Consider the following 25,016-nt stretch of genomic DNA (forward strand, 5'->3'; position numbering starts at 1 on the left):
TGAGGAATAGAAGAGGGCACAGCAAAATTGTTCAAACTCCCTGGTAAACTTATAAATTTGTTTGTTTCTTAGCGTTGTTCAGAGGGGGAAAAAAACTATTAAGCCTAAAAAATGTTTAGGCTTCTCTAGAGCTGGAAGCCAAAGGTAAGCATAATCATTTGTGAGACTGATAATGAGTTAAATCTGTGAGGTAGGGACTTGTGGTATGAGCTATGGAATAGACAAAGCCCAGAATGATAGAAATAGGAGAAACAGATACGCTTGTTTTCAGATTAAGGAGACAATGAAAGCAAAGGTTTTACTTAAAGGATCAGAATTATGTTACTATGCATTTTAAAAATATATTTATATATTTCCTATTTTGCTGCCCATCTATTTGACAGCAGATGATCGAAGAGTCGTTAAACATTGAATGGAGAATTAGAAATAAGTATTCAAGAAATGAAAGACAGATCTGTTTGTGCTGAAAATCCTTTAGAAAAATACGTGAAAAACATCCAGAAGACCCAAGACCAAGAGATGGCAGATAAGGTGCTGATGCTATGGACTCTCTATCTGGGGTAGGGACTGGAAGAGACGGAGGTGAGGGTTTTTCGGTTTACTGGAAAACTTGGGGACAGGAGGCTGCCTTCTCCATTGGCAACAAAAAGGTAAAAGCAGACAAAAACCAAAGTTTATATGGAGACTTGAGTCTTAAATGTATTACACTCTTGACAAAATTTCATCACTTTTGCTTGGGTAAATCATAGAACAGATTTTAGTTTGTCACAATTTGTAAAGATTAGATGTCTTATTTTTAGAACAATAAAAAATATAATGAAAGCCTTATCAATGAATAGTGAATGCATTGGTACTTTCTGAGACTTTGATACTCTATATAAGTCTGAAGTACTATGGATATTGAGAATGCATTTTAGATAGTTCAATGTGCTTGCTAAATTTTGTGTTTAAAAGTCACCTCTTTTGGACTCTTAAATTTTATATATATGTAATATACATTAATAGTCCTTAGAGAAATCAAACTGTTTAATAATATTAAAACACATCTAATTTCAAAATTCTTTCCCTCCCTTTGAATCAAAGCTCATAAGATTGTCAAAAGGTTCACAAATGAACACACTACTACCTAGTGACAAAGACAAAAGGTATGGTTTGCCCACTCTCTCATTCTTAAGCACACCATTTCATTTTGCTGGTTTTGTTGGCCAAGGGGAACATTCAGATACTGGACTGAGCCTATAAAAACTTGTTGAATCAATAAATATTACTAACATCAAAAATATCTATTACATTTTTTAATTTGTGAAATTGCTACAGATAAAAATTGTCAGTGAAGACAGAAACCCCATGAAGAAGGAATGAGAACATTATAAAGGTCCATGAGTAAACTTGACAAGAATACAACAAAGTTTTAAAATTTTTATCTTTCCCTCATGTGGCCCAGCTTCTTATTCATGTAACTGGAGGCCTACGAGTTCTCTGCAATAAGACAAAATCTCAATAAAAATTGTATAATCCAGTGTGGTTTTTTTCATAGTTTTATTTGGTACTCTAGTATATAGACCAAAAATAATCTAGTCAAGTGACAGCTCTTCAGAATTTCTCATCCTTAAGCGTTTCATTACACTAGAATAAGATGCTCTGTTTTTTGTTATTATTATTATTTTTTTCCATTTTTATGTTAGGTTGCATTTTTTTGAAAAGTTATCATTGGTCAAATTGCAGGTCTGCATTTTGGTAGTTTCATAGGTGTTCTTTCTTCTCTTGAGTTAGGCTACATCTTCCCCGACATTGTCCTTCTGATTTGTCCCTGAAAATGAAGACATAGGTCTTTCCATTCCAGGCTCTAGAAGTAGTGCAGTGTCACCACTGGTCTTTACTTTTGACATTTTTTCCTTGAACATCAACAAACTCTCAGATGATGTTAACAGAAGGTACCATTTACTGAGCACTTGTTGTGTGCCAGGTGTAATTTTAAACCTATACCTGTATTATGTCACCGCATACTCATATCAGCTGTGTGACGTGTAGGTATGACTATCCACAGTTTATAGAGTAGGAAACACAGGTCACAGAGGAGTTAGTGACTTGACCAAGGTCTTGTGACTGTCAGGATGTGAAGCCAGGACACATACCCAGGTGTTGAGACTAGCACGACCTCTAACCTAGGCTGTTCCAAAGCTGCTCTGGAGAAGGACATCCGGGACTTGGAATGGGTCACCCATTGGATGTCGCTTTCCAAAATGACCTTTAGAAACTACACACCAACCAAATCACGGTAAGTGCACTCGAGTGCAGCGGCAACATAACATCCACAATGTGAGGAGACCAGTTTACTCTCACTCACTGTGCACAAAGATTCCTTTTTCTCCATATCCTGGCTAACACTTGTTCATTGAGTTATTGATAATAGCCTTTCTGATAGGTGTGAGTTGCTATCTCATTGAGGTTTTGATAACGTGTCTCCCTGATGATTAGTAATGTTGAGCCTCTTTTCATATGGTTCTTCACAATTTCTATGTAGCCTTCGTAAAAAATGTCTATTCAGTTTTTCTGCTCATTCTTCATTGGATTGTTTGGGGTTTTTTGTTTTTGTTTTTGTTTTGCTATCGATTTGTATAATCTCTTTATGTATGTTGCATGTTAACCCCTTATCAGATACATGGTTTGCAAAAATTTCTCCCATTCCATCTAGGTTGCCTTTTCATTTTGTTGATGGTTTCCTTATCTATGCAGATTTTATTTTGATGTAGTCTCATTTGTTTATTTTGCTTTTGTTTTCTTTCCTTTTAATATCAAATCCAAAAAAGAATAAGAAATATATTGCCAAGACTGATCTCAAGGAGCTTATTTATTCCCTGTGTTTTCTTCTGGGGATTTTATTGTTTCATGACTTATGTTCAATTCTTTAATGCATTTGGATTTGATTTTTGTATAAGATGGGGTCCAATTTTATTCTTTTGCATTTGCTTCTCCAGTTTTCTCAACACAATCTATTGAACAGACTTTGCTTTCCCTATCGTATATTCTTGGTTCCTTTTTTTTATAAATTAATTGACTACATATGCAAGAGTTTATTTTGGGGCTATTCATTTTGTTCCATTGATCTATGTGTCTGTTTCTATGCTAGTGCATGCTGTTTTGATTATGATAGGTTTGTAATATAGTTTGAAATCAGGAAGTATGATGCTTCCAGTTATGTTCTTTATTAAAATTGCATTAATGAATCAGGCTTTTTTTTATTATTATATGGTTTCATACAAATTTTAGGATTTTTTTCTCTTTCTGTGAAAACTGCCTTTGGAATTTTGATAGAAATTGAATTGAATCTGTAGATTTCTTTGGGGAGTATGGACATTTTAAATGTGTTCTTCTAGGGTATAAACATGGAATATCTTTTCATTTATTTGTGTCTTCAATTTCTTAATTACCAATTCTTTTTCAATTAAAATTATTGGAGTGACATTGGTTAATAAAATCAAATAGGTTTCAAATATACAATTCAGTAATACATCATATGTATATTGCATTATCTATTCACCTCCCAAAGTTAAATTTCCATCTGTCACCAAATATTTGACCCTCTTTACCCATGTCGACCTCCTCCCGTGAATCCTTCACTCTGGTAACCACTAATCCACTGTGCTTGTCCATGACTGTCCGATTCTTTGTCAAGTTTATTTGTTAATTTGTTTTATATTCTGCATTTGAGTGAAATCATGTGGTTCTTGACTTTATCTGTCTGACTTATTTCTCTTAGATCCAGCCATATTGTTGCAAATGGCAGTATTTCATTGTTTCTTATGGCTGAGTCACATTCCATTGTATATACGTACCACTTTTTTATCCAGTCATCTATCGGTGGACACTTGGGTTGCTTCCATGTCTTGGCCATCATGAGAATTGCTACTATGAACACTGAGGTACATATATCTTTATATATAAATGATTTCGACTTTTTTGTATAAATACCCAGAAGAAGGATTTCTGGGTCACATGGTAATTCTATTCTTAGTTTTTTGAGAAGATTCCATACTGTTTTCCATAGTGGCTGTAACAATTTGCATTCTCAACAGCAGTGTATGAGGATTCTGTTTCCCCTACAGCCTCCACAACTTGTTAGTCCTTATTCTGTTGATGATAGCCATTCCAGCAGGTGTGAGCTGGTATCTCATTGTGGTTGAGATTTGCATTTCTCTAATAGTGAGTGAAGTTGAGCATCTTTTCATATGTCTGTTGGCCATTTGTATGTCTTCTTGGGAGAACTGTCTGTTCACATCCTTTGCCCATTTTTCAGTAAGATTTTTTTTTTTTTTTATTGTTGAATTGTATGAGTTCTTTATATGTTTTTGAAATTAGGCCCTTCTTGGCAGCGTTGCTTGCAAATAACTTCTCCCATTCAGATGGTTGCCTCTTCGTCTTGTTGATGATTTCTTTTGCTAAGCAGAAGCTTTTTAGTTTGATATAGTCCCATCGATTTATTTTTGCTTTTACTTCCCTTGCTTTTGAGTTCAATCTATAAAATCTTCTCTAATTCCAAGGTTCGTGAGTTTAGCACCTCTGTTTTCTTCCATGCAATCTATTGTTTCAGGTCTTATATTCAAATCCTTAATCCATTTTGAGTTAATTTTGGTGTATGGTAATAGACAACAGTCTAGTTTCATTCTTTTGCAGGTGGCTTTCCAGTTTTCCTGGCACCATTTATTGAAAAGGCTTTCTGTTCTCCACTACATGGATCTTTTGTCAAAAATTCTTTGCCCATATATATGTGTTTATTTCTGGACTCTCAATTCTGTTCCACTGGTCTGTGTGTCTGTTTATCTGCCAATGCCATGCCTTTTCATTATTGTCACTTTGTAGTATAATATGAAGTCGGGCAGAGTGATGCTTCCAGCCTCGTTCTTTTTTCTCAGGAACACTTTGGCAGTTTGGGGTCTTTTCTGCTTCCATACACATTTGATAGGTTTTTGTTCTATTTCTTTTAAAAATGCCAGGAGGATTTTGTTAGGGATTCATTAAATCTGTATAATGCTTTAGGTAATAAGGTCATTTTAACAATATTGATTCTTCCTATCCAAAAATACAAAATATCTTTCCATTTCTTTGTATTCTTCAATCGCTTTTAATAACGTATTGTAGTTTTCATTATATAGGTCCTTCATATGTTCCATTAGATTTATTCCTAGGTATTTTATCATTTTTGTTGCAATTGTGAAAGGAATTATTTTTTCCACTTCTTTTTCTAACACTTCATTATTAGAGTATAGAAATGCTATGGATTTTTGAACATTGATTTTATATTCAGAAACTACTGTATTGGCTTACTGTTTCTACTGTTCTTGTGGAGTTTTTAGGGTTTTCTATATAAAGAATCATGCCATCTGCAAATAGTGACAGTTTGACTTCTTCATTTTCTATTTGGATGCCTTTTATATCTTTCTCTAGTCCAATTGCCCTTGCTAGGATCTCCAGTGTTACATTGAATAAGAGTGGTAATAGTGGATAGGCTTGCCTTGCTCCTGATCTTAAAGGGAAGGTTTTTAGTTTTTCACTATTAAGTATAATGTTGGCTGAGGTTTGTCATATATGGCCTTTCTTATGTACCCTTTTACCTTGCGCTTGCAGCTGTGATGTGTCTCTTGAAAGCATGTGGTTGGGTTTTGTTTTTTGATCTAATCTGCTATTCTGTGCCATTATTGGTGAGTTCAGTCCATTTATATTTAGAGTAATTATTGATATTGAGGATTTCTTGTAGCCATTTTATCTGTTGTGGTAGCTCAGTGTCTCTGCTGTTTCTTTGCCATTGTGTTTCTGTCTTTTGTTTTAGTTTCATGGTATTCTATGATTCTTCCCTATGCTTCCTCTTTTTTTTTTATGCTATATTTCTCAGTTTTGGATATTTTGTGTGTGGTTACCATTAAGTTTATGTAAAGGTAAGTTTCATATATATTCAGTAGTCCTCTTTTGTCTGCTTGCATCTTACTTCCATTCCTCTTTGCAGATTCAAATTTTTACTCCAACCCCTTTTTTTGTAGTCTCAATTTGTCTCTTTTTATGCTGTGGGTTCATTTCTAGGTTTCAGTAGCTGTTTTCTTCTTTTTTTAAAGAGTTTTTTTTTTACCTTTATCAATCAATATTTAAGTTTATAATACTGCTTTTAATAAGGATTGCAATTTTCTGTCTGTCATTTTACTCATAGTTTTGTATTTTTTTGTTCTTTAGTTTCCGATAGAATAACCTCCTTAAGTATTTTCTTAATGTAGGCTTTGTGGTGGAAAATGTCCTCAGCTTCTGTATGTTTAAAAAGGTCTTTTTTCCTCCTTCACATTTGCAGTAGAACTTTGCTGGATATATATTATTTTTGGCTGGTAATTTATCTTTTTTAATATTTTGAATATTTGATTTTATTTCCTCCTATCTTGTACAATTTCTGCTTAAAAATCAGATGATAATTTAATAGGTCTTCTTTTTTCTAGCTGCCTTGTGAGTTCTCTTAGTCATTCATTTTTGACAATTGTAATATAATGTGCCTTGGAGTGGGTATTTTTGGATTGAGATAATTAGGTGTCTATTCGCTTCTTGAATTTAAGGGTGCTTTACTGGGTCTTCTTTTTTCTAGCTTCCATTTCAATGTGGAGTTCCCCCCCCCCGCCCCCGCCCCCCATTTTCTCAATGTCTAGGAGTTTCTCAGCTAGTTTTTCTTTGTTTGTTTGTTGTTAGAGGAAATTGTTCCATATGTATCTTTAGATTCAGTGTGTTTATGGGAGGACTTCTTCAATGGTTTTTTGTTGAAAATAAATATTTAACCACTATAAAAAGGGATTTCCATTGACTTTTTCCCATACTACCATTTTTTTGTTTGTTTTTTTTTTAATTACTTTCAAGTATACAATACATTGGTTAGATATCTGTATAGTTCGTAAAACGATACCCCCAATTCCTCCCTTTCTCCCCTGGCCCTCCACATTGCCAATGTATTAATGCTAACTACATTCTCCCTGCCATGCTTCCCATCCCCATGACCATCCATCAGTTACTAATTTGTACTTCTTTAACCCTTCACCCCAAACCTCCCTCCCCTCTGTCTGTCACCAAATTGTCCACTATATTTGTGAACTGTCCACTATTTGTGAGTCTGTTTTTGATTAGTTTGTTGTTTTTATTCGTTAGATTCATATAGTGTTTATCTTTCTCTGTCTGATTTAAATACCTTCTTGGTCCATCAAAGCAATATCTTTTTCCATCCTCTTCCTTTTAGTCTGTGTGTGTCTTTTAATCTGAAGTGAGTCTCTTGTAGACAGCATGTAAGGGTATTGTGTTCTTATCCTTTCATCATTCTATCTTTCAGTTAGAGCACGTAATTCTTTTCCATTTGAGGTACTGGTTGATAGGAATGTAGTTGTTACCATTCTTTCTTCATGTTTGTAATATATGATTTTTCTTCTTAAAGAAGTGCCTCCAACATTTCCTATTATACTGGCTTTGTGGTGATAAAGTCCTTTAGTTTCTTTTTACATGGGAAGCTCTTTATCTGTCCTTCAACTTTAAAGGATAGCTTTGCTGGATAAATTATACTTCGTTCTAGATTCTGGGTCTTCATCCTGTCGAATATTTTTTTTCCAAGCCCTCTGTCCTGCATAGTTTCTTTTGAGAAATCGAGCGGCCAGTATTATGGATGTTCCCTTATAGGTAACTGTTTTTCTCTTGCTGCTTTTAAGATTCTTTCTTTGTATTTAAACTTTGGCATTTTAATTATGATGTGTCTGGGTGTGGGATTCTCTGAGCTTCCTGGGTTTTATGTCCTTTTCCTTCAGCAAGATAGGGATGTTCTCCACCATTATTTCTTCAAACAGATGTTCGACATCTTGATTTCCTTCAGGTACACCAATCAGATGACTATTTGGACACTTAATAGTGTCCCATATGCTCCTTAAATTATTTTTATAGTCTTGGCATCTTTTTCTTGACATTCTGACTAAATGTCCTTGGCTTTCCTGTCTTCTAGATAGGTCATTTGATCCTTTTCTTTATTCATTTTGTTTATTCCATTTAACATACTTCTCATCTCAGGTAATGTGTGCTTCACTTCAGACTGGCTCCCTTTATAAACTCCATTTCCATTTTTATGTTCTTTATCTCTTCATTGAAGTTCTCACTGAATTTATCTACACTTCCCAAAAGTTCATTGAGCATCTTTATAACCAGTGTTTCAATTCTGCATCTGTTAGATTACTCGACTCCATTTTATCTGGATCTCTCTGCTGTTCTCTCTTATGGCTTCTGCTTCTTTGTCTTCCCATTTTGGCTGCCTTTCCATGTCTGTTTCTATGTACTAATCAAAGCTCCTCAGTCCCCCTGTCTTATCCAGCCTGTGACCCTCTAGGGTCACCTGTTAAAATTCAGCAAGCAGTTCAGAGATGCTGTCTTTGTAGTTGCCTCAAAAGGCCACACCAGAAACCAAGGCCAGCTGCCTGCAGTGTGAGTCTAGGCGCTGCTCAGCAAGGACCGCCTGACTCGCTGAGGATATACCTGGATGTGGCTTGGGTGGGACTGTGAGTTGAGGAAGGCAGGGTTTCAGGGACTCTGCTGGGCAGAACAACCTCTGTTATCCAGTGTGATGACATCACGGCTATGTCCAGTGCACTGAGAGCGGAGAGGGCTCAACAGGGAACAATGAATACTGCTGGCACTTCTGTACAGAGCGAATCTCACTCCGGGCCTCACTCCAACGATCCAGTGTCCTCCTACAAGTCCCTGGTGCCCCCTGCAAAGCTGACCGCTATTTAAAGGGTTGAGAATTTTTTCTACTGCTGATGATAATATAACCAGCTAGTATTTTGGAGACATGTAATACTGGCAGGGACTGTGAAAAGTTGACATTAGTGGAGCTGTTTCAAAATGGACTAGAGCAGCAATCCCAAAGGAACTGCCTTGAAAAAGACTAAAGATTATAACTCTCTCCCTGAAGATAGAATTAGTATAGCTACAGAGTGACTTGACTTCTAACATCACTAGAAATGTTTCTCCTATTCATGTAATTATTTCCCTTCTTCTCTCACAAACTCTCTTGTTTTTAACATCTAATCAGGACATTATTTGAGTTTCTGCCTGAATCTGTGCAGCCAGAAATTCAATTCTTTTTTATTGCTTCTCATTTTGGCTAGTTATTTTTAGGTTAACGACATATAGCATATACTATTTTACTCAATCTTCACAATAAAGTTCTTATGAGAACAATGAATACTATTCATGATGAGAAAAAAGAGGAGTAAACATTAAGAAGTTTAGTTAAGATTATATAATGCCAAGCTTTAGTCCCCTCCTTTAATTCCAAGGTCTATGTCTCTGATCCCTGACACATTTAGGTAAACAAAGTCTACTCAGAAGTAAGGAAGGAGATGTGTTGCTTCAAGCCTTAGTGGAATGCTGCCATAGCCGTTATGTCATCAAACTACATAACAAAGGTTTCTCTGTCTAGCAGATTCCCTGAAACCTTGCCTACCCCAACTTTATTTAGGGTTTGTGCTTGTGCTAAATGCTTCCAAAGAGAAAGTAGGGGACGTAAAAGAAGTTTAGTAATTGCGTATCTCAGCGATTCTTGTCAGGGTATACAGAGAAGGAGTAGGTCAGTTATTCAATCACTCAAAATATCAGGGTTGTAAGTTACATTGCAGATGCAATGTGTCTTTGGGAGAAACATTTCTCTTGGCTTTGTCCCTGGCCTTGTATGTATACATCACAATCTGAGTATTAGTGAGGAGAAATCTTATTTGCTCCCATTCACTGACCCAACTTAATTCCTCACTATCTCTCATCTACTGATTTTAATATTTCAGCTTTACCTTCTCATCTTCTATATTACAAAACCAGAGTAAATACCTAAAACATAAATATGACAACAGTGAGCCTCTATTTAAAATCTTTCAATGGTTCTCCACTGCCTGTAGAACATAACTATAGAACATGGTTTACTAGTCAGCATGGTTTACTAGTTCCTCCAAGAAAACGTAGCTTCTGTTCAACTCTGTCATTGTACTCATTGATATTCTGGAATTGAACTTCAAATTCGATGGTAAAATTATTCTTATTTTTGGCAGATCCCACATTATTTTGTCCTAGTACCTTTGTTTGTGGTCTGTGCAACACCATTCCCAACCTTGTGTTTAATACTCAACTCACAACAATATAAATGTACTTAGTTCCACTGAGCTCTACACTTAAAAATAGTTAAAATGGTAAAATTTATGTTGTATATATTTATGCACAATTAAAAACAAGAAGAGCAATGTACAAAAAAAAATAAGTTGTTTCAAGAAAGTAATTTGCAACAAGCAGTAAATAAATAACAGGGATATAATGTACAGTTGAGTGGATATAGACAATTTTGTACAATAATTACCAAACTTAGTAAAAGACTACAACTTAATTAGTCCATGCAGAAAAAATAAAATAATCATTGCTAGTGGCATTCATATTGCAATATATAAATGTATCATATTAACATATAGAGCTTAAAATAACACGATACATGTTGAAATAATTTTTTTAAATTTTTCGGGAAAAAAAAAAAAAAAAACCTCGTCAGTGTGAAAGGATTGTGCTAGGTAAGTATGCAGTACATATTATCTATGAATTGGTATCCTGGCCCTAAATAATAAATCCCTGGGAGGCAAGGGTTGCAACTGTGCAGCCCAAAGAATTAAGTTCAGGATTCAGGTAGTTCAACAAAACAATGGAGTATGGGAGCTTCGTCTGATGGGGTAGGACGTGGAGCTGGGGAACAGGTGAGGCCTGGATAAAGGAACCGTGTTGGATGAGTTTCCGGAGTTCACGAGGAAAAGGGGGAGGGGGTGGCTCTTAATCTCCCAGCAACAAGATACCCACTAAGTAAATTCTCAGAGGAAAAACAATTAGTTCCACAGCCGAGAAGGAACTTGCGAAAGATTTCTCCAGAAGGAGACACTGGTTTACAAAAGGTTTTATCAGGTGAGCAACTGACAGAAGACTCCACTCTTCCGTGTTTGTTCTCTTCCGGGAGGCAGAGCAACCGCGTTTCCGTCCTTAGGCCCACCTTTTCCGGCCGGCTCTTGAGCTCGGAGGGGGCGAGGTCAGACCGCGGCGTCGGAGAAGATGTTTACAGGGAAACCGAGGTAAGCTGGTTGGGAGAGAGGGGCTGGTGAGAAAACGAGCTGCAGCTGACAGAGCTGGACACGGAGATTTCAGGCAGGAAAGAAAAGGAAGCTGGGCTGATTAATCTGGGCGTTGTCGGGGCTGCCAAAAGAAATAGCAGTATCGAAAAAACCTACGGTCTAGGAATGGAGCTGCGAAGCGATGGTACATGCCGGTTGTGTAATCAAAATACCGTGAAAAAATTTCATTTTTGAGCACATTAAAATCGCAGCGATTTCTTCTCACCGGACGCAGAAGAAAGAGCTGCTGGTGCGGCGCTGACGCTGGTTTATGTCTCCATCTTCCAGCCACAAGAAGTACAGGGCCTTAATGAAAAAGGAAAAACGAAAAAAACGTCGACAGGAACTCGCTCGATTGAGACACTCAGGTAACGGAATCCTCGTCTTCTTTTCTGTGTATAAAGTTGTCTCCTATTCCCTTATCTCATTCTTGTCAACTTCAGGTTACAGTGTTAAAATATCTGATGAACAATTACGATGACTGTTGCATCCTAAATAAAGTTTTGTTAGACCCATGTAAAGGGAAATTTATGCTGAATCATCAGTTAGCAATTACATTTAAGTATAAAGTACCTAATATTGGGAACACTTTTTAATTACAGTCACCAGGCTCAACCCTTGCATATAGTTAGTACTTTGACTTTTTCTTTATAAATCCAGCATTGGTCGAGGATTTTGATTAGACATAAGTTTACTATTATTGTTATTAAATATTTAGAAGCATAAAACTGGTTATGAAACTCTTATTTACAAATCAGAAAGCCAAATAAAATTCAGGAACTTATTCAAATCTACATCAGTATAATGTTAGGATTATGTGTAACAAATGATCAGAACACAATTATGGTGCTAATGCTTATAAATACATATTTTTGGCATTTAAAATGTCTCTGACTATTGGCCTGTCCTGTATTTGCCCCTTTTTTCTATAAATAAAACTAGAACCTTCATGTATACATCTCTCCATTATGTTTTTGGCCTTAACATTGCACAACCTAACCTTTATGTGTAAAGCTATGCTTTAATGCAATAAATTAAATACTATTTATCTAACATAGTTAAAAATGCAAGTGGAAGCACTTAAATACACAGCAGTATAGGATTCTAATGGTTATCATTCACATGTTCCACAATATGCTTAGTAAATTGTCACAGATAGCTCTAAAAATCCACTAACTATGGCCTCAAGTAACCAGGACCCTTGGGCTTTGAAAAACAAAAAAAATACAACTAAACATAGAGAAACAGCCATAGTGGTTTCATTTACCGTGTGTATTTCCAGGTGATTATTTTATTAACAGTACGTCTGTCGCTGGTTCTGTGGAGTCCTGCAACGCCTGGATCCCAATTCTTGGCCCTATCAACAAAGAATTGAAGGCAGCCCCCCCAGAAACTGAGTGTACTCAAGCTAACTTTATTAAAAGTGACTTCTAGAAGGGAGAATAAGCCATCAGGGGCAGATCAGCATTGAAAACAAAGTAAGCTCACTCTCAAAAGGGAGAGCAAGCTGCCAAAAGTAGTCAGCCCCAAAGATTTCTGCCAAGTGAAAGTATACTGTCAGATGAGAAAGCAAGCAGGCTCCAGGGAAAGCTGTTGCGTCATTCATTGTGCGTTTGGGCATTTTATCCATTAATCTATGAGGCAGAATATTCATTATTTTGGGTGGTCACTTTGAGTAAAGGAGGTGTTTTTTTCTGGAATTAAGGAGATGCCCCTTTTCCTACTATGTTTGGACTTTTTGGAACTGTCATGAGTCAGATGTATGATGGGTACAGCCTTAATCACAATGCTAATTTATTATAATGATTGCATAATGCAGCAAAGGTGAATTCTAGGTCACACTAGCTATCCTATGCATGCCTATGTTGGGGACTTTCCCTATCCCCTTTATTTTCCACTTTAGCAGGAAGTTTTAAACTACAAAACTGCTTCAGTACGTCAAAGCTATTGTTCAAGGCTGTTTTTCATTTCAGTGGCTCTGGGGAAGGGTCCTGATGTAACTCCTACCTCACTTCGAATATTTGGAATTGAGTGATCATTCTGTTCACCTGCAATATGTAATGTCCTTTTTTTATTACTACTTGGAAACTGGTCCAATATATTCAGGACAGAGTATCAGGAATAAACGGAAATCGTGTTGAAGTTACACTTGTATTTCATTTTTTCATTTCTAAAATTCTCAATTATCACACATTATTTAATCTTTTCTTATAGCAGACAGTTTTTTTAAAAAACCTCTTTTTATTTTTCCCTGTTTTAAATTCAGTAATAGCTTATGTTTGCATTGTGTGGAATTCTTTTCCTTTTTATTTTGCAAAGTTCATTCACAGCAAGTCTTGCTAGAGAGTCACTTAGATCAGGTCCTTTGGTGAATTAGTTTGTTGAAAGATATAGGTCACTGCTGTGCTTGGGATTATAGCTAATGCTATTTCCAAGACTAAGCAGCTTATTATTATTATTAGCTCTGCTCCTAGTTTTGTCTACTTTGACTCAAAATTCTTTACCTAGTGATACTGTGGAATAAGAAACTGCTGTTCATTCATTGTATCACATTGAATAGGCAGACATTACCCAGAGTCTAGAACACAGAGTATTGCTGTTAGAGGAATTTTGCTAATAATTGGTAGAAATTTATGAAATATTGATCTCAATTATAGATATCCTTTTGACGACCTGTTCCACTTTATGTAATCTGAAATCAACTACCTTGTCACAATTTAGGGTAATATAAAATGTAAAAAGATAGTTAAAACCCTTTAACACAATTAAATTTATTGTACTTACATGCTGCAGTCCCCAACCTTACTAACACTAGGGACTGATACTCCTATGAGAGTAACGCCTGATGATCTGAGGTGGGGCTGAGGTTGTGAGATGGGGAGCGATTGCAAGTACAGGTGAAGCTTCTCTCTTTTGCCACCTACTCAGCTGCGCAGTGGTGCACTGATGGCAACTGATAGCGTCGTGGTCTGAGTGTTGGAGAGCCCTGCATGTATATGTATGTTTGCATATATTTGGTTATACTTCTATACAGAAAGCTACACATTGAAGTGATTGTAATTACCTATGTAAGGTGTGTGAGCTTGGTTTTGGGGGTCTGGGAGTGTTGAATGAGTCAACACATATTTTTGAGTATCAGCTGTGTCTGGGCAATAGACATACCTGTATAAATAAGTCATGTCCTCTGTGCCAGTTTTGGTCATTTATTTATCTGAATAATTGTTTGAGTTCAGTTATCCTCCATATGTGTTTGTTGAAATAGTAAAGTGCACATGCTTAGAAAAGTAAGTTAATCTAGGACTCAGTGAGCCTTTGGTTAAACCTATCAGTATATGTGACAGATAAAAATCTTTTAAGCTTGCCATCTCCTGAATCATGAACAACTTCTGTTGCATTTCCTTAAGGTTGCTTCAGTTTCCCCTTTGCTCATCTCTACTCTTACTGCCATTTTTTTTTCCTCTAGAATTTAAATTTCAAATTGGAAGGGATATAATTTGTGGGAAAAATAATTTTTTCATGTTATTTTGAAAATGTTCCAATTTACAGAACGTTGAAAAAATAGTACAGTAAACATCTATAATTGTTTACCTAGATTTGCCACTTAACATTTGTCCTCTTTTTTCCCTTTTTTCTCTATATACATATATAAATGAATATATGTATACATACATAGATACATGTTCATATATACATACTTTCTGAATAATTTACAAATCTATTTGATATATATTTCACATCTAAACATATCAGTTTGCATCTCCAAAGAATAGGGACAATTTCCTACAAATCATAACATAAAATTTGCACCTATGTAAATAAGAGTCTAATGTATGACATACTACTGGTTATAGATATACCCAGAATTGAGATACATGTAAAACCAGGCATATATGTTACATATACATTACGTATATATTGTTTCTGAATCACCTTCCAAAATTCAGGTTCTTATGACCAATGTGAAAGTAAAGCCAAAAACATTGAAGATAGAAAAAGATTTATTTGATTTCACCAAAGCAAAGACAGGAAAACAAGATATCTCAAATTTATCTCTCTCCAAAAGCAAAAGTAGGGAGTTTTTATGGGGCCAGGGAGTAGAGCAGGGAAAAGTTCCAGAGAACAGAGAGAAGTGTGTGTAATTTTCAGTCATAGATCATGCTTTTTATATAAGACTCCTGGACATCAGCAGCTGGTAGCAACTACCTTGAAAACATTCTTTCTGAGAAACAAATTCATAAATTCTCTTTGAGAACTTGGAATTATCTCCTGCTTGACAAACAGCACATCAGCAACACAAAATGTGAGAACAAGAGGTGCAGGGTTTTAGAACCAAGATTGTGCAAAATATCTAATAATTGTGCATCAGTGATGTTATTTTTAAAGCAAATGAAGAAACTACACATATTGTGACTGTCGCCATCATTTAAGTTAGCATTGTTTTGTGCTAAACTGGCTACTTTTTTCTATTATCTCAAACAAAGTGTACTTTTAAACACTGCTTGGAACTTGCTTTCCAGACAGACCTCTAGGACATGCCTGATCTTTGGACATCTATTTTAAAAAAATTTATTTATTTTCATTAGATTCAAATATACAGTACATTAGTTAGATATCTATATAGTTTGGATCCCCCCAATTTCTTCATCTCTCCCCTGGCCCTCCACCTAACCAAGGTATTAATGCTGACTGCATTCCCTATGCCGTGCTCCCCATCCCTGTAACCATCAAGTACTAATTTGAACTTCTTTAACCCTTCACTCCCCTCTCCCACTCCCCAAACCCCACGCCCCTCTGTCACCAAATTGCCCACTGTTTTTCATTAGTTCTTCTTATTCCTTAGATTCTGCATATAAGTGAAATCATACAGTGTTTATCTGACTTAAATACCTTCTAGGTCCATCAAAGCAATGTCTTTTTCCATCCCCTCCCTTTTCATATGTAGGGGTCTTGTTTTCTTATCGTTTCAGCCACTCTATCTTTCTGTTTGTAATATATGATTTTTCTTCTTAAAGAAGTGCCTCCAACATTTCCTATTATACTGGCTTTGTGGTGATAAAGTCCTTTAGTTTCTTTTTACATGGGAAGCTCTTTATCTGTCCTTCAACTTTAAAGGATAGCTTTGCTGGATAAATTATACTTCGTTCTAGATTCTGGGTCTTCATCCTGTCGAATATTTTTTTTCCAAGCCCTCTGTCCTGCATAGTTTCTTTTGAGAAATCGAGCGGCCAGTATTATGGATGTTCCCTTATAGGTAACTGTTTTTCTCTTGCTGCTTTTAAGATTCTTTCTTTGTATTTAAACTTTGGCATTTTAATTATGATGTGTCTGGGTGTGGGATTCTCTGAGCTTCCTGGGTTTTATGTCCTTTTCCTTCAGCAAGATAGGGATGTTCTCCACCATTATTTCTTCAAACAGATGTTCGACATCTTGATTTCCTTCAGGTACACCAATCAGATGACTATTTGGACACTTAATAGTGTCCCATATGCTCCTTAAATTATTTTTATAGTCTTGGCATCTTTTTCTTGACATTCTGACTAAATGTCCTTGGCTTTCCTGTCTTCTAGATAGGTCATTTGATCCTTTTCTTTATTCATTTTGTTTATTCCATTTAACATACTTCTCATCTCAGGTAATGTGTGCTTCACTTCAGACTGGCTCCCTTTATAAACTCCATTTCCATTTTTATGTTCTTTATCTCTTCATTGAAGTTCTCACTGAATTTATCTACACTTCCCAAAAGTTCATTGAGCATCTTCATAACCAGTGTTTTGAACTTTGCATCTGTTAGATTCTTGACTCTATTTTATCTGGATCTCTGTTCTTTTCTCTCATGTGGCTTCTGCTTCGTCTTCCCATTTTGGCTGCCTTTCCGTGTCTGTTTCTATGTAGTAATGAGCAGAAGTCCTAAGTCTCCCGGCCTTATTAGAGTGGATTTGTGAAGGTGTCCAGTGGCACAGTCTGGAGAGGAGTTCAGCTGCAGGCCAGATTTGGCCCCAGCCTGTGACCCTCTAGGGTCACCTGTTAAAATTCAGCAAGCAGTTCAGAGATGCTGTCTTTGCAGTTGCCTCAAAAGGCCACACCAGAAACCAGGGCCAGCTGCCTGCAGTGTGAGTCTAGGCGCTGCTCAGCAAGGACCGCCTGACTCGCTGAGGATAAACCTGGATGTGGCTTGGATGAGCCCACGAGTTATGGGAGGTGGGGTTTCAGGAAATCCTCTTGGTTGAACCACCTCTGTTATCCAGTTTGATGATTTCGTGTCTGTGACAGTTCTGTTTCCATGCACTGGGAGGTGAGAAGGCTCAACAGAGACCAATGGATACCGCCAGCACTTCCGTGCAGAGTGAGTGTTGCCTCGGCCCTCAGTCCGAAAATGTGTCCCTGTAAGTTCCTGGTGCTCCCTGTGCACAGCCAAATGGTCACTGGTGCTCCGAGCAAGCAGGTTTGTTACTGCGAAAGTATGCTTGCAGACACGGCCCCTTTAAGAGTCATCTGCCGCTGCCACAGCCTCTGTGTCACTCAGCCGCTAGGGACCAGGCAGCCCCATGTCCTCACCCCATCCTACTTTCTGCCATTGTAGGGTGATTTCCTGTCTTTCTCCATAGTATGGCTTGTTCGTCTAGATCTCAGGAGAGTTTTCCTTGCTGCTGCTCCTAATTTCTGTCACAACTCTGATTTACTCGCCAGAGAGATGAACAGAGCCTCTGTCACCTACGCCATTTTTTTTTCCCTGTCTCTCCTTGGACATTCTTAATCTTTGACCATAAGCTACATGACAACCAAAGCAAATGAAACATTTAAAATGTTACCTATATCTTAATTAGAATTAAATTATTTAATTTTAGATGATGAAAATACTAGCGGTATTGAAACAAAAGTGGTTCAGCTACTATATTACATACGTGATTGATTATGTTGAAAAGCTGAAGCCAGTTATCTTACGAAGTCATATAAAATGCCTTCCATTTTGGATGTTTGGTATATTCTCATGTTACACTCTATATGGCAAAATAATACAAAGAAGATGTTACATACTTTTTGCTACATTAAGAGGCCTGTAAATCAAGTTGCTTCACTCTTGGTCGTATACATGTGCTTTAATTTGCTGTAATCTGATGTTTATCTCTCCCACCCTCAAATTCATATGTTGAAATATTAATACAATGAAATGTCCAATGCCCAAATTCATATATTGAAATCCTACCCCACAATATGATGGTGTTATGAGAATGGCATTTGGGAGATGAGATGGTGGTGATGCAGGGCAGGGCAGCTTACCCCAAGTTAGTGGGGAGAGACCAGCCCTGCACTGAGAGAAGAGGGTTCTTTGATGGAGAGTGAAGAAAGAATTCAATACATACACCAAAGTTAGAGTCAAAAAGAGAGTTTATAGAAAAGGGGTGACACTCCACAGACAGAGCTGGTCCCTTCTCAGAGGCGGACAGTCAGAGGAACAGTGAGAGACAGTAAAGGCACTGAGAGGGACCTGAGTGTTCAAGGAATTCATTCTTTACGTCATTCTTTAGTTCCCGTTTCCTTTGATATGGACAATGAGAAGGGGCAGGATAGTTAGTGTGAAAAGGTAAGCATATGTAGAGTGAAAGGCCTACTGGCAGTTCCCAGCCTTGGACCCGTAGGTTCCCCATGGTTTTAGCCATAGGGAATGACTCTTGGTTCCTGTTTCCCCTTCACAGGTGTGGGGAATGGGTTGTTAGCAATCCTGGTAGAAATCTACCTTTGTTCTGAAGGTGTCCCCCTGACTTGGCTGCAGGCCTGATCAGGACTTTGCAGGCTCTGATTTTGGCTAGATTCACATTTTAATTCTCTTGCCTCCTTTCTACATTAAGAGGATCTTAATTGAGGAGCTTGGAATCATTGTGAATGGGATCGGTGCCCTTACAAGAAAAGGTGCCACAGAATTCCCTCACCCATTCTGCCAGGTGATGCCACAAATGTATGAGACTTGGTCTGGAAGTCTGATATCAGACTTCCACCCTCCCGAACAGTGAGAAAAAAATATTTATTGTTATATAAGTGCTCCAGTCTGTGGTATATTTTATAGCAGCTCCAATGGACTAAGAGCTGTTGTCCTAGATTGATACAATGTAAAAGTATATTTTCCCACTTTATAATTTATTAGTACTAGTCTGTGGGATGATATATTGAAGTGGTGTAAATATCCTGCGCCTAACAACTTTTCATCCAGTGTTTTTAGCAGCTTTGCCTAAAATACTTTTTAGGTAGATGTTTCAAAAACAATTTCTTTTTTAGATGCCTTTATTTTGTAAAGATGTGTGTTCCTTCACATCCTTGCAGCCTTTTCCAGTGTCATGACTAATGCATTTTTTTAAAAAAATTTAATGTGTTACTCATTACTCAAATTATCTTTTAATGTTTAGAGTTTCCAAAATTTTGTCATTTGAGCAGATTTTGAATAACAGATGTGTACCATTTTGGCAAAAATAAAAAAAATTATATGTTTAAATATTTTCCTAAATCATTGACCAAAGTTTTACAGCACTCATTTTAATAAACATTTAAATTCCGTCAGGACTGTCACAAAAAGAAGAGGATGCTAGTAATGAAGAACAACTAAAAGAAGAGAAGCTATCGGAGATAGAGAGGTCAGCACTGATTTAAAGCTTGAAGTTAAATCACTTATTTTATTTGAGTATTGTAAGGCTTTCCCTAATACAAATTTTCTTTATAAAAACTGGTACATTGTTGATAGAGAGACTGCATGTGTTGAGGCAAAAAGATATATGGTAACTCTGTACTTTCCCCTTAATTTTGCTGCCTCACAACTGAAGTCTTTTTTAAAATAAAAAAGAAGTTTAATGAAAAAAATATACTCTGTGTAGGCCCAAATAACAACTGAGTCGTACAACCTAATTTAAATTTCGTAGGGGCTCTAATATCAGAGAAGGGAAGATAAACCTCACTGTAATCTCAAGAACTCTTAAATGTAAAGATGAGCCACAGAAGGTCATATTCAGGTGAAAACTTGCTTTTCCTTCAGTCATTAATGTGACATAGAATGTGAAGTATCACTCCAAGTGGTAAAGGTGATTCTTTGTTATTATTTATGTAACCATTTAGCCTGGCTTTTTTTTTTTTTTTTTTGAAGAGTAAATTAATTTCATTGACGGATAAAAAACTAAAGCAGTAAGAAGTATAGATAGTAAACAATAATTATTGAGTTCTGCTGAAATTCTTTTTCTTTTCACTTTAAGCCAAAAGGACCAAAAACTACAGACTGTTAGTGAGCTAATAGTTTAAGCATTTCTTTTACAAAAACTGCATAGTTTAGCATTGCACAGTATTAAATTTATACATTTTTGGAAAACCCTGAAAGTTTTAATTTTTATGTTTCTTTATAAGATGAAGAAATCATTATATAATTTGTTTCTGTAAGAGTTTTTTCTATGTTTATTGATTATTTGAATTACTAATAAGACTTTCATTTACTGATTTTTTTAATGAGTTAATGATATACTTTGTGTTAATTTACAGAATACATTTGGTATATAAAAAAACTTGCACAAAACATGATGCAGTACATAAAATGTTTTTTAACACATGGATAAGGTTTATTTTAGATTTTGTTCAGATAGAAGAATAAATTTTTCTATACATTGTACAATTGTAAACATATTATAGAATATGACAATAACAGTCTTTGCGGATTATGTCAGGACTTCCTAAGAAATATGTATGATAATTTTTGTCACTTGTGAAAATAAGCCTTTTGAGATACAATCCAAAATATAATAACTCCAGGATGATATATATCTATTTATAAATAATTGTTTTTCTTAGTAAGAATTTATTTCTATATATAATAATAGTAATGAACTTAATTCTGTGGGAAAGGAACTGATATCATTAAATGTTAAGATATGTCAATTGGAAAGCCAAAGGTATTAAATCTGGACAATTGACAGTTTATTACAGCCAAGTTTGTAAATGGCTGCTATTATTTTATATTGTGTTGTTGTAACAGTCTTAAAACCTTCACCACACATAACATTTGCCTCTGATTCGTCTCTTTTTCTAGATTTAATAAAACATTCGGATACTCTAATATACAGATCTCTCAGACGTGCTTGTGTGCAAGTTGGATCTTATTTGTTGGGATACAGATGTTTAGCTCCTTGTAATTTCAAGGGGACATATCTCTCACGCTACCGTGCTTCTGACATCAGTATCCCATAAAATATTTGTGTTCCTAGCTGATGGGCTGTAATTGCTACCAATCAAAAAGTTCATACACCTAGCACCAGCAGAGCCAAACACTGAACACCAGAATTTCAGTGGAGAAATTAGATTTACTTTCTAGGTAGCACTAAGCAGGAATAGGAAAGCTAATGTTCAAAAGCTCAAACTTCCCATTTACTTATTGGCAGTTGGCTTTAAAGGGTGGAATTCGGGGGCAGACGTATTCAGTACGTGGGCAGCTAGCTCATGGGTATCTTCTGATTGGTTGGAGCTGGAGTTACAAAGAGATATTTTTAGAATTTTTGGGTCATCAGCCCTGCAGTGCCATCTAGTCTGGGGTTTACAGGACTGTGGTCAGTGACAGTCTGCAGTTTTCTATCTTGTGGGGGTTCTGGTTTCTGTAAAACTTCTCAAGGTATATGTCAATATGTTATCCGTGATTCCAGAGGGGACACTAGTGCCCCAAGATCTTGATTTATATCTGAAAAAGTTGACTTTGGTAAATATAAGGAAGAGGGTCTTGAGTCTGCTTACTTTGTGGGGATGCTTTGTCGAGAAGGGAATCTGGCTCAGTTTTAAAACTGCATATTGTCTTTTTTTACAAAAGTATTTTTCGCTGATTTTGTTGACTCATAAATGTGTATGCGAAAAGGCAAAGAATTAAGAAGATATAAAAAATTAAAGGGCAGCAATAAATTCCCAAAGATAGCTACTGTTAGAAGGAGTTTAATGCAAATGTTGATACAAGCGTATATATTGTTGGGGGGTGATATTTACATATATAATCTATACTTTTTTTGCTGAAGATAAAATACATATTTTCAGTATCAATGCAGGGATTTCATTCAGCTGTCTTAATGGCAATATAGTTTCAGTTGTATGGATCTAGCATAATTTATTTTTAATAATTTATAGTTCTCTTATGGACACTGAGGTTATAATAACTTTTAATTAAAAATAGGTTTAAAATTTAAATTAAAAGTTACAGTTAGATTCTGGGAAAACGTGGTGGAGTGAGAGACGTCCTTAGATCTCTCCCCTTGAAACAACAATAAGCTGAACATCTAAAAGTGAACTAAAAACACCCAAACTTCACACCAGCACATCTGAGCATGGGATCTTTGCATAAGAGCTACCATAGGTCAGATCCCCTGGTGTCAGGCGGTGGACTGGAAGAAATAAAGAAGCTGCCTCTCATAGCCCCTGGACTTCTTACATGAGGAGGCGGAGGGCTGAAGGTGCAGTGACTTCCCTGATCAGCTTGCCTAGAAGTGCTAGGTCTTTTCTGTGCAGCTGGCAGCAGGGCGCAGTCAATCAGGACAGAAAACAAAGAAGTGGGATGGGGCCGCAGAGAAACAATAGTTGATTTCTACCAGTACTGGTTGCAAAACCGAGGCTGAGCCGCAGCCGCCAACCCCCAACCCAGAGGGCCCTTCCCTCCATATCCTCCAAGACTGATCACCGCAGAGCCCCAGGGGAACCAGAGCAAACACTACTGAAACTGTTGCTAATACTGACAGGGACTGAAACTGAGAGTAGAGAGTGTTATTAAAATCTACAAGAAAATAAAAGATGTTATGCTTTATATAAAGCAGGGATCCAAGAGGCTTGGATACCACCTGCTTAAAACCAAAGGAAAGCATCCTCTTTGCATCAGGCTAAAGAGAAAGACCTTTATTAAATAAACCTTCTTTCTGGAAAAACAACAGAATACACTTCCATTAATGCCCATATGGAGAAATAGTCCATTAAACACCGTGAACAACCAAGATGACAAAGCATCTCAGAAAGGGAAAAATCTCTAGAAAATGAGCTTACAGACATAGAAATATGCAACTTAAGTGACAGAAAATTCAGGATGGTACTTCTGAAAAAACTCAGTGAGTTCTGAAACGAGTCATGTCAGTAATTTCAGAAATTGCGAACACAGCTAGGTAAGCAGAGCAAAGAGATTGAAACCCTCAAAAAGGACCAAACAGAACTTCTGGAGATAAAAATATATTTGCAAGCGATGCCTCCAATAAGAGCCTAATATCCAAAATATACAAAGAACTCATATGACTCAGTAACAATAAAATAAATGATCAGATCAAAAAATGAGCGGAGGACCTAAACAGACACTTCTCCCTAGAGGACATACAAATGGCCAATAAATATATGAAAAGATGCTCAACATCGCTAGCTGTTGGGGAAATGCAAATGAAAACCACAATGAGATACCATCTCACACCTGTTAGAATAGCTATAATCAACAGGGCAAGTAATAACAAATGTTGGAGAGGATGCGGAGAAAAAGGAACCCTCGTACTTTGCTGGTGGGACTGCAAATAGGTACAGCCGCTATGGAAAACAGTATGGAGGTTCCTCAAAAAACTAAGAATTGATCTGCAATATTATCCCGCAATCTCACTACTGGGTATTTACCCCAAAGACTTGAAAACCCATATCCTAAAAGATGTTTGCTCCGATATTCCTAGCAGCACTATTCACAGTGGTCCAGACGTGGAAGCAACCAGAGTGTCCTATGATAGATGATTGGCTAAAGAAACTGTGGTACATATATACAATGGAATATTACTCGGCCTTAATAAGAAGAGATGAAATACTGCTGTTTGTGACAACCTGGATGGACCTTGAGATGATCGTGCTGAGTAAAATAAGCCAGACTGAAAAAGTTGAAAATCACATGATATCACTTATATGTGGGCTATAAACCTAAAAGCAACAAATGAATAGGACAAACAAACAGAGCTCAAAGACATGGACAATGTACTAGCGGTTACCAGAGGGTAGCAGGTGGGAGAGGAGGGGAAAGGTAGAAATTTTTGATACTGTATGTCCAAGTCACTTGCCATTTTAAGGTAACATCTCTCATAACTGATTGTTCTTATAGACAGACAGCTATTGATTTTTATACCTTGTCATGTTTTCTTGAAACCTATTAGCATTTTTTGCTTTTAAATATTTTCTTTTTTTCAGCAGATTAGGTATTGGGGGGCAAACTACAGGAGCCTCTTAACTATATGGAGTATTAGTCCAAATGTATATGACATATGTTAGGTTTTCATAGTGCTGAAATCTCATACTTGTCATTTTTAAAATGTGTAGAATAAGAAGCATAATACTTTTCTGAATATGAAAGCCTATCTGTTGCTTTGAAACTTGTTATTTACTTTATTGGCAACTAAAGGTAAAGCTGTAATGTCATTTTATTTCAATAAGAGAAATGTCATAAATGTAGATTTAAGCTGTTTTCTTTTAGGTAATTAGATAATTGCTCCAATATAATTCTTTTCCAGGATCATTACTTAAATCTTCTAAATTCTCTTACTCCCACTTAAGCGTATAAAATATCTTTCATGCCATTTAAATCATTTTCAAAATATGTCATTTGCTAATATAAGTATTAATATAGGTGTGCATATATATATAATCTTTGTGTTTGTAGATTGATACCTTTTCTTTGATTATATCTTTATATCAACAGGCAAAGCTTACATGAAAAGTGGTTGTTGAGGGAGCAGAAGGCACAAGAAGAATTCAGACTAAAGAAGGAAAAGGAAGAGGCAGCTAGAAAACAGCAGGAAGAACAAGAGGTTTACTCTTAGT

At 36.5% G+C, this 25,016-nt stretch overlaps 1 protein-coding gene and 1 long non-coding RNA gene across 5 annotated transcripts in view; both read left to right on the forward strand.

Moving 5' to 3' along the window:
* LOC107196084 overlaps window positions 1-1,362 on the forward strand; it is a 14,153-nt gene extending 12,791 nt beyond the window's left edge. For both annotated transcript variants that reach the window (XR_001517395.2, XR_001517396.2), the window contains one exon: window positions 384-1,362. This is a non-coding gene — a long non-coding RNA (uncharacterized LOC107196084). The remainder of the gene's footprint in view (window positions 1-383) is intronic.
* A 9,709-nt stretch (window positions 1,363-11,071) lies between these two features.
* The window catches only part of LOC102890006 (U2 small nuclear ribonucleoprotein auxiliary factor 35 kDa subunit-related protein 2-like), a 42,324-nt gene continuing 28,379 nt past the window's right edge, over window positions 11,072-25,016 (forward strand). For 2 of the 3 annotated variants that reach the window (XM_006917731.3, XM_025050894.1), the window contains exons 1-4: window positions 11,072-11,150; window positions 11,478-11,557; window positions 19,741-19,813; window positions 24,895-25,003. In XM_006917731.3, coding sequence (XP_006917793.2) covers window positions 11,131-11,150; window positions 11,478-11,557; window positions 19,741-19,813; window positions 24,895-25,003 — 282 coding nt within the window. In that variant the 5' untranslated portion in view covers window positions 11,072-11,130. Of the gene's footprint in view, window positions 11,151-11,477; window positions 11,558-17,459; window positions 17,533-19,740; window positions 19,814-24,894; window positions 25,004-25,016 lie in introns of all 3 variants that reach the window. The other variant, XM_025050895.1, reaches the window with a different exon arrangement.

Source organism: Pteropus alecto, unplaced genomic scaffold (assembly GCF_000325575.1).
Source record: "Pteropus alecto unplaced genomic scaffold, ASM32557v1 scaffold477, whole genome shotgun sequence".
NCBI classification, from domain to species: domain Eukaryota; kingdom Metazoa; phylum Chordata; class Mammalia; order Chiroptera; family Pteropodidae; genus Pteropus; species Pteropus alecto.